Raw genomic sequence first — 15390 nt, 5'->3', positions numbered from 1 at the left:
ACCAATCTATTTTGAAAATTTTATTCATTCAAATAAACCTACATCAAATATACATATTTAATTGAGATTAGAAAAATAATTAAATATTTCAAAACACTAAACGCCACACTACAATAATAGCCAAAACCCAACAATGCAGGACTGAGTTACAGAGTAATGACTATTTTTGCAGTTGGACACGCTGAAATTAAATACATAAAACTGCATTTCATGTACAATTACTCCTGTTATGAGTAAGGAGTGTGAAACTGTTTATATTGGGGCTCAATGAAGCAGTAAAAACTCTTCCAAACCCAAAGTATCTAACATTATAGATGATAACAGCAGCTAATGCTGAAAAGACTTTCCCATGCAACAAGTTAGTACAGTAAATACTGAGTGAATGAACATAACAACATCAAGTATTATAGTGAAGGTAGAATCAGATAAATCCCTTTTAAAAGATTTTTCTTCTCAATTTGAGGTAAAGTTATAGTATTTGCATATTAGAAGTTGCCTGTTACTGAATCTACTTGTCATCTAAACTCACAAATGTAGATTTATTTTTTTCCATTTCCAAACAACTGAAACTGCTTTACTAGCTCAAGAAATGTTTGCTTCCAAAATAATCTAACTTATACAGCAACTTCAATAAAAGGTCACTTGGATTGCAAACAGTTTACTTTTTTCAACCTGTCGCTATGCAGGAAAAATATACTGACCTAATTTTGTGAAACCAAATATATGTCAAATATTCAAGTGCGGAGCCTGAAGCTTCAGTTTTAATTTTAATCAAGCTGAAATGTACAAAAATTTGACCACTGTACTGTTTTTCAACTACAAGTGTACCACTTAAGCCATCCATATAAATCTTCCGAAGGTGAAAACATCAGTGGAAGCACCTCCCCAAGGAAAACCATTAAGTTTTCAAATATATTAGCCAACAGATATAAATTATTAATAGATATAAATCAGTGTCTGCATAGCATTACGATTGGTTGGTGCATGGGGGTGGTGTTAGTCAGGTCAGTCCTAATATCCATTAGGCAAAGAGCTGATCGTCTAGGCTCATCAGTGGATAAAAGTCATAAATAACAAATGTAGCATTGGCCACATCCTGATGTGAGGGTGTATTAATGTGGCTTTGGAACTTTCCCCCCCTTTTTTCAGTATTTACAATCCACAAGCAGCATTTAAATATGCAGCACAAAAGTCACAAGTAGCAGCCACAGATATAGTGTTTAGTACTAGGCACAATAATAGGGCTGATAAAAATGCAGCCTCACAGGTTTATCCTGGCACTGTGGGGGTGTGTGGGGGGGGGGGCAACTGGAATAACCATACAGTACTACAGTAAGTGTTCAGCATAACATGTATCTGGGGTTGGGCATGTTTTCACAGCAAGGGGAAGGGGAGTAATCCAACCAACCAAGTGGAATCGTGTGTTTGTGTGTGTGTGTGCAAACCCATTGTTTTCTGTGAAAGCTCCGTCCTCCTCAGTCTGGACCATAGCTGGGTTGCTTTGCTTTGGAAAGTTTTCACCCACCAAAAAAACAAGGGGGTCACATTTTCTTACTGAATCCACATCTGTCAGTCAGTCACCTGTCCATCAGTACCTCCGCTTTCCATGCTTCCCGCCATCAGTCATGCAGGTTTTAGGCCGAAGAGCTGCATTGAGGTTGAATAAGTAACTTTTTTAGTCCATTACAATTTTACTCAGTAGTTACTTTTCTGACGGGTGATTGACATTTTCAAACTTGCCTGAAATTTTAAAAAAAAAAGTAAAAAAAAAGAAAGTCTAGCTGTTTTCCTGACTCACCTGGATCTGCTGTTTGCTTCTTCTTATTGTGATGGACTATCTGATTCTCATTGGTCATCTTCACATCCTGATCCTCCTCCATGTAATTACTGGCACAAAAATGAAGACACAGCAAAAACTTTTAAGTGAATGTCACCTATGGAAAACTGGGAACAGGGAATGACACAAAATGAAGGGCTAACTAATAACAAAGCTTGAAGCCAGCGAGTCCTGGCCTTGAGACCAAAGATGGAGCTAGAGGTGACGGAGGAAAGAGAAGGGTACAGAGGAGGGACACAGGAATCACAAGTCAAGCATGTGGTAAGGAGGGTGTGGGATGGCTGGAGGGCATTTGAGGGCACTGGAGGAATCTTCAATACAGGGATTGACCACAGGGAGGTGCTGACACGGGGCTTTCAGGGGCTCTGCTACTCACTGTTGGTGGTGGTGTCTTCTGCCACGGGGGCTGAGGTGGAGAAGAGCACATCTCTGTTCAAAACAACTCACCAACTTTGGGATAATGGAGCTGAAATCTAACCTCCCTTGTCAATCCATTAGTTTCTCTCATCTCATTAGTTTGTCTCATGACTTTCATTTGTCAAATTAAGACAACCATACTCCTACATCCTAAATATTCAACTACCTGATGACAGTGTTCCTCTCACGGTGTGCGATGTAGGAGTTGTCCGTGAACAGGATGGTGTGGTAGGGCACCACTGGATCGCAGGTGGGCAGAATGCCACGTGCCACATGGCTTACACTGTCCAGAATGCCATTATACACCAGGAGGTCATCCACCAGGAGCTGCACACACAGATAATAGAAATACAGATTGAAGCTTGAGGTCTAAATGTAAAACAAAAATGATCGTCCAGCTCACAGCACACAGAGACGCTTACCCCAAACTCCTTTACTCCCCTCTGTGGTGTCTTTGAATAGTTCCACAGTTTGATCATGGACACTGTCACTGGCTGATCAAAGATGACGTACACACGGTTCACCTGCGTGGAAACAAGCAACTCAGACAAATGTATTTCGAAACTCAGCAGTGTGTCAGCTGAACTGCTCTTCCTCTCTCTCTCTCTGAAATCCTCACCAGTCCAGGGAGCACCGGGGCTAACCACATGTGTCTTCCATCGTTGGTACTGTTGACTCCGTCTATTAATTTATCAGGAGTCCTCACATCACCGCTCACATTGTCCAGTACGTTCACACTGTCTGGAAAAGCAGCGATGTCTGGTGGACATAACGTTCAGGAACAGATATAAATTCATACCCATTAATATTCCTTCAACAGCTTCTACTAATTTAGCACCCGGGACAACTGCGTGGCAGTTACGATCTTTTTAAGTTGTTTAACCTTTCATAGACATTTTTTGCTGGCACTGACACAACACATAAAAGCATCATGAAGCATCAAGAAACATGTCCAAATTTCCACAAAATAAATGTAACACCGACACTAAAACACAGTTATCATGATATCAGGTAGATTTTAATAATGACACTGTCTAAACTCAATGCTGATAAGATTAAAAGTGAAAACATTAGCATTATTATGAATATATTCTAGCAGGTGAAAATAGTTTAGGCTAGTGAAGACTGGTGCATGAAGAAAGGATACTGTTGTCACTGAGACTGATCTTCTCATGGTTCTGGTCATAAAATTCAAGGCCGTTGAGGCCAATGTAGTACGGGTCTCCCCAGGTTGTTAACAGCTGCAGCTGAAAGATGACTGATGGGCCAAGGTCAAGGAACATACAGCATGTATAGCACACATCAGGCCTGGGCTGGGTTTAAAGTCACTCCCTCTTTACTATGTCGTGCACAATATCAACACTCCACTTCATACATATAAATTATTTTGTTCAATGCAGAGCAAACTATTGACAAACATACAAACAACATCCACATCCGATGTGACTCAAGCAACAATCCACACAGTGGCATTAAACACATCCGCCCACATGTCCATGTCAGAAGGATACATCCACAAGGCATGATGGGAGCTTCGTAATCCATGCTGGCCTGTTCTCGTCTTTTAGAACTTCCTCTGAATTATGGATGACAAATTTATTAATGCCGTTTTCAAACTTTGGCATGAAAAGACAGTATGCGCTCATTAAATTTCTGGTCCCTACTTGTAGTAGTCCTCTGCACTCTTGTTGTCGGTAGGCATCTGGAGGAAGTCTACAAAGAGGATCTCCTGGGCAAAGTCAAAGTGACAGTTGCCTGGTCCCTTCCTGATCAGGAATCCCTCAGATGGGGAGATTGCAACATCATCCATGAACACATGGATGACCTTCACCTGGAAGAAAGATTCAGAGATTTTGTCAGTTTTTGTTTATATTCTACTGCATCAATCCTTTCTTGTTAAATGTAAAAAAACAAGTTTACTATATACAGTACTATATTATTTGATACAAGCTTTTTGCTACCATCACTATCTTTTACAGGCACCTTACACTGTTCTCTCGTTAAAACTGCACTTTTACAGCAAACAAGTGCCTCACCCCTCTGTAGGAGTCCTCAGGGGACTTGTTGTAGTTCCAGATACGGAGTCCAGCGATGGTCTGGGCCTTGCTGAATGTCACGTTCAAGGTGTGGGGCTCTCCATAGGAGAAAGGGATCAGCCACATGTGCTGATCATCAGTGGTAATGTTGTTGCCATCTATAAGCCTGGGCAATGAAAACAGACACTGAAGACTGCACCAAAACAATAATGATCTGATCGGAGTCTGGATGATGAAAGATTTTTCTTGAGAACAGGGTAGGTAAAATAAAGTGTGCATGAGTGTAAAATATGTAGAAAGATATATGAATAGTAGAGTGAGGAAACTGGTAAAGAGAAAGATCATTCAGAAAAAAAAAATACTTTTACTTTTATTTTACGACTGCTACATTATTGTTGCGTAAATAAAAAACAACATGAATAAATAATGTCAGAGGATTTAACTGTCTCATACAGTGTCAGGCGTACTTATCAAGCGTGCGCAGGTCATGTCGGTACTCAGGCAGGTCATTGAGGTCTTGTGGTGAGGCAGCCATCATACTGAGGTCTAAAGGTAAACTCTCTCCATCCTTCCCCACCACCTCCAGTCCTGTCAGGCCCATGTAGTGGGAGTCTCCCCAAGTCATCACCAGCTCTAGTCTAAGGCCTGGAGCGGAGTAAGACACTTAATCTAAGTTCCCAAATAGCAAAAAAGAGAACTGAACATGTGAAGGCATGGTGGTGCTGAATGTCTACTCACACTTTCCAGTGTACATCCCAGGAATATGCTCCATGTTCTCCTCAGACTGGCTCATAGTTGGGTTGAGCTGGAGTTTTAACTATGATAAGAAGTGAATACATTTAAACCATCATTGTTTCACATTGTCCTGTTGATGCTGGGATAACTAGTAACACGCCTTGCTGAACAGATGTTTTAATGTCCTGGGTCTTGTTTGGTCAGGTATGGTGCTTAAATTTACAAACATTTAAATAAGACAATTAACACTAATGATAATGCTAAATAAAAAAAACACCATATGAAGATTAAAACACCTACAACTCCTACTAAGGCCTATACGTACTTTGAAGTCCTCCTCTCGGAAACCAGCCTGGGTGAAGGGTCTTTCTTCTCCTTCTCCATCTGCGGTACGTGGTCTCTGCAGCTCCTCCTCATGAACTAGACCCTCAGGACCCTCGCCTTCACCGAGGAAGGTTTCGTCATAACGAGACATAGCCTCCAGGATCTCATCGTCGGTGGTGAACAGGATAGTGTCACCAAATTGGTCCAGCCCTGAAGAGACAACAAAGTTTGGGGGAAAAATGACCAAAAGCAACACACAAAAGAAGCATGAAAACTTGTGAGCTTGTTCTGTTCGGCTACCTCCAGATAGGGTCCCAGAGGCCTTGGCAATCTCGCCCGTGAAGATGCACCTTCCATCCAGCAGCATCTCCACCTCCCTCACCCCTCGGAAGGAGTGAATGCGTGACTTGTTGTAGTTCCACACTCGGATCATGGCCACCTGGTAGGAGGCTCCAAAGTCTAGGTAGATGGTGTGGCTACGACCAGGGGTGAACGGAGCCAGCCAAAGATGCATGTCATCCTGGGTGCGATTGGTGCCGTCAATCAAGTTAGTGACTACACGTGGATCTTTGCCATACGCAGGGAGAATGTTGATGTCTGGAGGGTCAGCACTGATGTGAACAGGTTGTAGGGGCTCTCCACTGGAACTGAACACCTCAAGGCCATTGAGGCCCACGTAGTGGCGGTCGCCCCAGGTGGACAGGATGTTGATGACCAGTCTTTGGCCCCGGGGCAGCACTGGGATCTCAAACTCATCGTCGCGCTCCATGGATGGATCATCATCAGGGCCTTCACACAGTGCGCCCTGAGTGGACAAGGAGGAGAGTGGGCTCCTTGGTGCTGTGGAGGGGTTTACTGGCACTGTGGGTGGACCGCGGCCCTGACGCTGGAGAAACTCATCAAAGATGTCGCCTTCAAAGGCCATGTTGGAGATGCGTCCACGTTGGCATTGGTTGAACTTGGTGAGGGAGTCCCAGGACTCCATAAGGGTGTCATCCTGTTGGCTGTGCAGCTGAGCCAGAGAGGTGCAGTGTCTCCTGCTGCTGCTCACCAATGACAATGGCTCCTCTGGAGAACACACAAAGAATATCTTTTAATTAATAACAAGCCATAGGAAATAAGTACATAATCCTTTAATGACTGCAAACTGCCTTTATGTTTTTCTCTCTGGTCATGCAGCAACAATTTCAAAAATACAGTCTTATTTGTCTTTCTACAGCATAGACAGCAATTGCAGCAATTCAGAAACACATATGCAGAGATGAAATTTTTGTGTTACAGTTAAAAAAATATATATAAAAAGACAATTAGTTAATTAGCAGCAGAAAAGGACAATCATTACACTGCACAAAGTCTGGAGCAAGAAGCATGGCTGTTCAGAGAGGCGTGCTGTAAAGACTCTAAACTATATGAGTAGTAGCCCTTTCATTGTTCACCCAGCCCAGTGACACATAATGCTACACCCTCAGCCCATATACGCATGCTCTACATGATGACTGTCTCAAAACAAGCAGATTAACTTCTAAAAGAGACTAAGGGTGGAGTGCTTCATATAGGGAGCCAATGACAAGGTGTCTAAAACCACATGCAGCAGAAAGGGCAGATGAAGTTAAATAAAAGGAGAAAACACAGAGACATTAGCTGATGGTTATTTGGTTGAACTACCCCAATATAATCTCTTATTGGGAATTACAAAAGCAGGTTTATCAGTTTAAAAGTTAATTAATTGAATTCAGAGTGAATACAGTGTGAATGTGAATAGCACAAAATAAGCACAAGATAAAGTATAAGGGAGACATAAAAATACATAAAGTTATCCCTCTGTGTTTCTGTGTATCACAACTTTAAAACCAGAAGGTAGCAGACTTTCATACCTGTGTTTGTCAGTGCAGCAGCTCTGAGGTGCTGCTCCTCTGTCTGCCTGCCACTGACTGCAGTGTTTCGGACTGAGCTCCTGCGTCCACTAATGGGCCTGTCTGGCTTTGGCTCCCCAAGCTCCTCCAGCAAATCACAGTTCAGTTCCAGAGAGTTAGCCTTCCACTGACCCCCATTCACTGTCCTCTCCATACCCCTACACACTCGGCCTGGGTTGCACGGCAGCTCTGGGAGCATTGAAGAGGATGAGGCAGACAGAGATTTAGGATCTGCAGATTGCTGAGGCACCAGCCACCGGGGCCTTTCCCTGCTGGCCTCGCAGCCCTCTGGTGCTCCTCTGTTGAGGGGTTGTAGCCACTGGGGAGCCACTCGTGAGGAGGATGGCTGGGTAGTGACTGTCTGCTCTATGGATGCAGGCTGCTCCACCTGCTGCCTGAGAGAGAGGGGCTCTTCAGAGGCAGACAGGTCAAAAGAGTTTCTTTGCGTGGAGGAGCGACGAACAGAGGATGAAACACCCACCAGTGAAGGGGTGATGGGCGGTAGCACTGAATGTGATTTCTCCTGCATGTCTGTCATAGTCTGGCCTCCTGTGTCTGATGGCTGCACATTTGAACTATGGTTGCTGCTGCCCTCCCCACCCCTCCTGTCCTCATGGCGTTGGGGGCTGGCACCCCGTAGACTGTGTCCTGAAGACACGGGGCTGGAGAACAAGGAGTCTGAGACCTGGAAATCCTTGAGGTCAACTGAGGTGCTGTAATCAAAGATCTGGTTACCGCAGCCCTTCTCCAGCTCACCCTCAAACACCAATGTGCTGTTAAGGTACAGCTTTATATGCCGTGCACCAATGTCAAGATCCTAAAAAGAAAATAGAGCTTCTGTTTACCTGAATATATGAATTCATTCAACACTTTGCACACCTTTAGACTTCTGGCATCCAATAGTGCTAATTTTAAATTTTAATATTTGCTTTACGCAAAATCGTTGGATTCAAGATACAAGATGCAAACAAATCAAGCACAAAGAATTTGGGGCTGAATGATATTACAGGAAAATATTTTACATATTATGTCTAACTGTATACTGAACAACACTGAGTGTATGAAGATTGCAACAGAAGCTGCGAACTCAAAAGCAAATAGACCAAAAAGTAAATCTTTGATTCACTGATTGATCTATTTCTTACATACAGAGTAGGAGCTCTCCAAGCAAGCGGTAATTAGTGCTCTCAAAGGCATTAAGTCATGGTTGCCATTAATAAATAACTAAAGCCAAACTCAAATCCGTAAACCACCATGCACCCAGGCTAACCTAGAACCTCCCACCAACAGTTCCTTACCTTCCAGGTTTAAGACATCAAGTGATTCTAGATAACTGATAGTAACACAGAAAGAGATATGATGGGGTCTTTTTACCCCTCTATGAGCAGCAGTGAGATTCAGAGGCAAGAGCCCACGTTTCTCCTAACACTAATCCTCTGGGGCTAATCTCTCACTGTTCTACATTTGGACAGACTGACTGGCAGCTCAGACAGCCACTGCTAAAATAGACCCCACCCCCCGTGACGTAATCACACCAATACTGTCACCCCGTATTACAGTGACAACACACAAGCATGTTGGATTTATGAGCTCTAGTGCCATGGACAGCTAAATGAACTTGAGAGAGGGATAAATCAAAAGATGAGTGGAACGGATTACAAAACGTGTTACTTAGCAATTCATCTTTTTATCAACTATGAAGACACATAAACAAAAATTTAACAAGCACTTACATTGAGGCTTCTGTTGTAGTTCCAGATTTTGATGCGTGATATTCCAAAGTCAATGGAGCGCTCTGTGTTCCTGATGATAAAGTAGAGCTGGATGGGAGGGTGGAAAGGACATGTCCACATGTGACGTTCCTTGGTGGTCTGTCAACCCAAGAAAACAGATGAAATCAGTAATAGTTCATTTGTGCAGCAGAAATCATTCAAACATTAGACTGATGCAGGCGACAGTGACTCACCTTCACCTTTCCATTCACAAGTGCCCCCAGATTCCCAGGGTAGTCAACATTCCTGATGTCTAAGTCATGAGGTGACACATACAGCTTCTTGTTTCTGAGGCAGAAGAACTGCAACTCAGTCAGCCCGACCTGTAAAGCGTTCCCCCAGTTTGACAGGATCTCCATGGTAACATAAAAAGCAGGGGTGACCTCTACTGAGGACTGCCTTCTCTGCAACGACAACACAAACCATTCACAAGTGCTTCTGAGTGCTTATGTTTCCATCCCACCCAGCAGTATTTGAGTTATTCATTCTGGTCTGTGAAGCAGTGCTACTGACTCACCGGCTGCTTGCTGCTATAGTCTGTTTTGACACTCTGAGCAATGTTGTAGCTGGGACCTGTTTCAAGTTTCTCCAAGGCTTTCAGCAGTTTTTGTTGTTGCCTGGACAGAAGGAAGACACGCTCAGCTCATACTTCATACTAATATGAAGTTAAGGGACAATAGACAAAGCACCTGATGGAACTGTGTTCAGCCAACTGATGTGTTCAGATGGCTGAACACAGCTACACTGATAAATAATTCTTCAAGGTCAGAGGGTGTGTACACCATAAATCTCTGATGGCATTAGCTTCTATAAAACACTATTATGTTGTTTCTGTCCCTACAGGATTACCAGATGTCCTTCTGTCCATCAGAAGCCAGAACATATATACTTACTGTATGCGTGTATTTAAGAGACATATTCTCTCAGCATACCTGGGACCCATGACTGTGATCCTCTGCATGGCCAAAGTGACATTGTTCTCATCCTTGTCATGGATGTTGTGATGCACTAAGCCATTCATCATCTGGTGTCCCCTGACCTGGATAAAATGAAGCCAAATAGAAGATACATAAGCTTTAGGGGCAGAGTGTACATGTAAGCCAAATCCATAAAATTATCAATGTGTTAAAATCAAGAGCACATACAGGACATGTGTAGAGTTGGAGGAGGTGGAGAGTGAGATGTCAGACTATAATAGTACAGTCAGTAGTAACCGTTTTTAATAAGTAGTGGCCTAAACTGAGCAGAGATGGGACATGTGCAGTGTGGGGCAGGCAGACCGTGTTGCGGCTGAAGACCTCTGGACTCTGCACAGGGTCATTTTCTCTCTGGATGGCCTGGCGCACCCTACATGCCATCTCCTCTGGGTCCTGCTCCTCAACAGAAGCCTTTCTGGCTGCAGACAGGGGCCTCTCTATGCGACTCCTTGGCCCTTAAGCGAGAAACATGCATCTTTTAAACAACAATCATGCACCATGCTATCCAGCAGATCCATCTCCAAAAACATTTGTATAAAAGAGCTTGTATAAAGAATTTTATTCCAAAATGAAAAAATTGCGTTCTAAGCAGTGTAGACCTCACATTTTAGAGCTTGTTAATAATGAACTTTTGTTTAGCACTGACTTCACTTTCAAAATGTTTAAAGACTTACTTTGAGCATCCCGGCTGTCTTTGGAAGGTGGTCCATCTAATGTTTTGCTCTTCACCAACATAGGCTTTGTGTGTATAAAGGTGTCAATGGTTTCTTTCCTTTTTGCAGACAGAGAGCGTTCAATCTTACGACCTGGAATAAAGGATGAAAAGGAGGAAAATTTTCACAGTATACAAACACAACGTGATATTGTGAGTTTATATGCATAAAGGGTCAAAGAGCCTGGCTAACATAACGCTTGAACTGTGCACAGACTGCTAATGCAGTTGCCTATTCTCTGAGTGATCAGGTCACTGCTGATGAAGCAGATACGAGGAGATGGAAGCACTCTGGACAATTAAGACTCACCCTGGAAATCAATATTAAATTTCCATATGAAAGTGAATGCTGAAGCACACCTTTAGGTGAGGGTCCAAAGTCCAGAACAATGAGGTTTGCTGAGTCAAGATGGCCATGGGAACCACTGGGCTGACGGTGGGAGGAGGACTTGGAGGTTGAGAGAGGCAGCCCCAGTTCGTCAAGACTCTCAGTGCTGTCCTCCCTCTCAATCTGCTCCTCCACCCACTCCTCGTCTGACTCCTCCCCTGCTGAGCCGCGGCTGCTGCGCCGCATGCTAACCTCCAGGCTCCGACGCAGAACCTAGTTAAAAGGTCAGCGTTATGCATGCATCCATACACACAGTCATCAGTGTAAGCACTTGTGGGCCCAACCATATGCCCATGCACGCTGACATCCCTTGATTCGTTTGACTACCACCGAAAAATAGGAGCATAAAGCAAATAAAGGCGATTCACTACATGCTGTGACATGTTGACAAAATGAGATAAAACACATACTATTACTTCCACTCACCTTCACTTCCTCAAGGTTGAGAAGTACCTTCTCACTGTGCTCCTGATCTGCTTGACCCCCTTGGCTCTCAGGTCTGGAGCTGAACGAGCGTGACAGCTTGGAGGTGTCCCTTGGGGAGCGGGAACTATGAGGTGAGCGCTGGTTGGAGCTCTATATGGAACAAGGTGATTGGATAAAGGGGAAATGGCAGAGATGAAGAGATGCTAAGTAGTACAGACAGCTGCATCTGACACATAGCCCCTCCCCTAGAAAAAAACACCCACACACACACAGGAATAGCAGGCATTGTCATGTCTTCACTCTACCTCCATGTCTACACTTTCGTAGGGCTCAAAATCCTCGGAGTAGCGCTTTTCTGGGGAAACCAGCAAACATGGTCCTTCCTCTGTTCGAATTCTGACAGAATCCTGTATAAATGACAAAAGGAAATATTTTAATATGTGTACTTTCAAAGACAAATTTTTTAACCACTGCAATATTAGCATGCAATACAGAAATTAGAAAGCCTCTACCTGCACCCATTCTTTCCTCTGAACCTGTCCTGGGGCAGTGTGGCTCCTCTTGCTGTGTGTCTGCTCCAAACCACTGCTATCTTCAGTTAGCTGGTGGGCGCTTCTACAGACATCTGCAGATGAGTAACAGCACAGACAGGAACATGAACAGCTTGCAGGAGACTACTGCCTCAGAGGAGAAGGAATGCACAGTCACGTATGCAGATGGTCCACAGCACATAGAGGAAGACCAAAAAACTAGCTGCCAGCTACAACTGTCACTATCATTTATTCACTGGGACTCAGCGTAGGATCATGCCATGCAAACCACAAGCTGAGGAGTGGCGGCTGTTAGCTGTTGTTCCATACGGTTTGAGGAATGACAGAGGCAATGAGAGTAGAGTATGAGCTGGTGCCTTCACTGTAAAAATGACTGAATGCCCAAGAACAATACAACACAATACTCCTGTACAATACAGTAGTAAAAAATGATGAGACTACAATCAAGTTTTAATTTCTGATTGTCTGTGGATTTATTTTGGCCCAGTAGCAGCATACCTGCTGTACATGCAGGTCTCCAAGCAGGTGGAGAGGTGACAGACTTCTGACTGGTGCTCTTGGGCTGCTTCCTACTGGCTTCAGCATTTGCTCCATTAAGATAAATGGAAAAACCCTGCTCAAGCTTCTCCAACTCAATCTCCCTGGGGGCTTTGACTTTAAGGCGCTTTAAGATCCTGAGGAGCAAAGCAAACTGATGACTACATTGACAATTAGCAATAAAAACAGTGTATCACAAGTTTGAGATGGCCATGATCATGATTCAGGAAATTTTTTAGCCTCCATTCTGTCACATTTGACACAATAATTCTGTGTATCTCAAAGCAAAGACCCAATCACTGCTGCTATTCGGCAGCACCAAAGGTCCTGAAGGAGTTGTGCACTTCCACTCTGAAATACAATCAGTCTCTCCTCGGCAGCCTGTGCTCACACTTCACCTGTTTTTGTGCTGGAGGGCAATTAAATATTCATCCAGAGTGTCATCGACAGCAGAGGTAAGTTTCTCTCCTTGGCACGTCTTACTCTCCTTCAAGAGCATGAGTACATACACACACACACAAGACAGAGAGGCATACATCAGCTGTTTGAGGAAAACACATACCTTAAAATACACCTCCTTGTCACACAGGTATTCACATTCACAGACTACATTCAATATCCACGGTATTCTGTACACATCAAAATGTATGTAAACAACATGCTCCTCCAGTCTTGAGTAAATAAAGCATCAATACAAGGCATGCAACGTGGAAAAAACATTCTATTAGCGTCAATCCTGAAGTCAAAAATTGGAAACACTTTCTAGCCCTTGATTATCACCAAAACACCAGTGCAAATTTTAAAGCTGTTGGGAGTCCAGGTGCATCGATCTGTGAACAGTCTATAAAAACACTGCTTTTTTTCTCCTGATGTTTTTGAGATCATGACAATATTTAGTCAACTCCAAAGGGCTGCATACTTCCAGTTTTGAGATGAGTGGCAGAATAGGGATCACAGCAAAACAGCACAGCTGAAAATTATGCATTAAATGAGTAAAACTACTGATTCAGCATGGGCGAAGATCCCTGTGGAATAATTCCAACAATTTTTTGTAAAATTCAGGGCCTTCTTTAAAAGGTGAGTCTGCCAAAGATCCATTAGATGTGAGTCATAGATCGACTTAAATAAGAGCCATTACATCTCACAATGATTTGTCCCTGGAAAAGCACAGCCCTTTCAAAGAAACTAACCCTGGCAATACATGCCACAAATGTGAAACATCACTCAAAATGTCATCTACCTTCAAAGTGATGAACAACTGATCATTTACGTTTAAAGGTCACATTAAGATTATAAAAATACATATACAAATCAGCTGAATCCTAAAGCAAGGATTCAACAAAGGAGACCACGATCCTCTGAAATGAATTTTGTTCAGATATCACTGGACTCATTATTCTCTAAACATGCCTGCTCCAGTCTTTCAAACGTTTACCTTGAGCATCAGCCATTAGTACAATAGACAGGTAAGTGTGTCTTAGAAGGAACACCAATCGTTCACAAAACACAGCCATCTACAGCTCATGCCAATCCATTTCTATAAATGGTCATGCAAGACGAGCAAAGAAATCACAAAGCCCTTACTTAGCTTCTACATGTCAATTAGGCTACAGCATCTGTCAATGTCAGAGGAGAAGCAAAGAAAACTGAAGGAGGAACAGACAGTTCTTGTTAGTGACAGATTACAGAGACAGCTGAGACGCTGCTGTAAAATATGGCATGCCCTAAAAATTAGAGAGCTTGTTGATAATGTGTTATGTCAAGAAGGATATGACAGATTATGTGAACTTAAAACTACTAACAGAGCAGATGAGTCGTTAAATAAAACGATCTTTGCTGACCTCGTTATCCATTGTGTGGCTGCAGATGATGGCTGTTCACATAACCCTCTGCCAAATTTTGGAGAGGGCTGATGTTTTGTTAAAAATATCATTGAAATCTGTGTTGTGCTTGGTTATCGTTGCAGAGGGAACACAGATGAGAACCCCAAGGTTACCTGTCACGTGAAAAGCAAATTACCTTGAATACAGTTCATTTAAAATGTCGCCCCACCCGCTGGGGCGACTCAGCAAAGCAAATACATAATAGCCGCTATTTCCGAACCAAATGCTTCCTTATTTCGTTTTAACCAGGCTCTCGTCGAAATTCGTTTTACCTGACTATTCGTGCGTATAGTTGACAGATATGTGGTAACTTAACGTTGGCCATATTGACTTATTTGCCATTAATGGCTAACACGCTATACATTTGTGACTATTTTAACCTTACACGGCTAGCTAATACATATTTTGCCAATACCCTGCTCCATTGCAGGTTGGTCATTTATCGTACAAATTAGCTACTGCTATTATTAGTAGAGACAACGATAGCAAACTCAGTTAGCATTGACGCTAATAACAAACTGAAAGGCTAACTAACCGCTAGTTAGCGTTAGCATATATCCAGACAACGATAAATGACATAAAAACTGCCTTTCCCTCTCGTATTCTCGTACACCCCTAATTACACTTCTAACAAATATTAGAGAAATACTTACTATCTACGGAAACAGTACTTTGTTAGCCATAAGCTTTGAAATTGACGAGTTTTCTGTGTTTTCTCATGTGCCCAGTTGTTGGTTGGTAACCAGGATAGCTATCCACCAATGGAGAGAGCCGCATCAGTGTCAAACACGCCCCCAGCCCATTCTCTCTCTGCCAGCTGCTCCAACATCCAAACAAGCGATCCACAAAAACCTTGTGCTGCAAAACAACACTCCTGGCGCA

At 43.2% G+C, this 15390-nt stretch overlaps 1 protein-coding gene across 3 annotated transcripts; it reads right to left on the bottom strand.

The window, feature by feature from the left end:
- Positions 1 to 5: 5 nt before the first annotated feature.
- Positions 6 to 15377, bottom strand: LOC124052655 (katanin-interacting protein). 3 transcript variants are annotated; one of them, XM_046377150.1, is made up of 29 exons: positions 15162 to 15377; positions 14467 to 14621; positions 13024 to 13112; positions 12587 to 12762; positions 12050 to 12162; positions 11843 to 11944; positions 11538 to 11687; positions 11084 to 11324; positions 10686 to 10817; positions 10315 to 10466; positions 9967 to 10073; positions 9552 to 9651; positions 9229 to 9438; positions 8996 to 9133; positions 7224 to 8079; positions 5650 to 6417; positions 5351 to 5559; positions 5029 to 5107; positions 4758 to 4935; positions 4291 to 4456; positions 3919 to 4085; positions 3766 to 3830; positions 3402 to 3512; positions 2874 to 3013; positions 2677 to 2778; positions 2421 to 2581; positions 2214 to 2243; positions 1799 to 1887; positions 6 to 1647 (listed from the first exon to the last, which is right to left on the bottom strand). In XM_046377150.1, the coding sequence occupies exons 2-29, from the start codon at positions 14476 to 14478 to the stop codon at positions 1589 to 1591; spliced, it is 4902 nt and encodes a 1633-aa protein (XP_046233106.1). In that variant the 5' UTR covers positions 14479 to 14621; positions 15162 to 15377; the 3' UTR covers positions 6 to 1588. The 3 variants fall into 3 exon arrangements, with proteins under 3 accessions (XP_046233106.1, XP_046233105.1, XP_046233107.1); XM_046377149.1 differs by having other exon boundaries at positions 14467 to 14585; XM_046377151.1 differs by lacking the exon at positions 2214 to 2243 and having other exon boundaries at positions 14467 to 14585.
- Positions 15378 to 15390: the final 13 nt, after the last annotated feature.

Source organism: Scatophagus argus, chromosome 21 (genome assembly GCF_020382885.2).
Source record: "Scatophagus argus isolate fScaArg1 chromosome 21, fScaArg1.pri, whole genome shotgun sequence".
In the NCBI taxonomy this organism is placed as follows: domain Eukaryota; kingdom Metazoa; phylum Chordata; class Actinopteri; family Scatophagidae; genus Scatophagus; species Scatophagus argus.
Note: the sequence above shows the minus strand (reverse complement) of the source record. Positions and strands in the feature narration are given on the sequence as shown.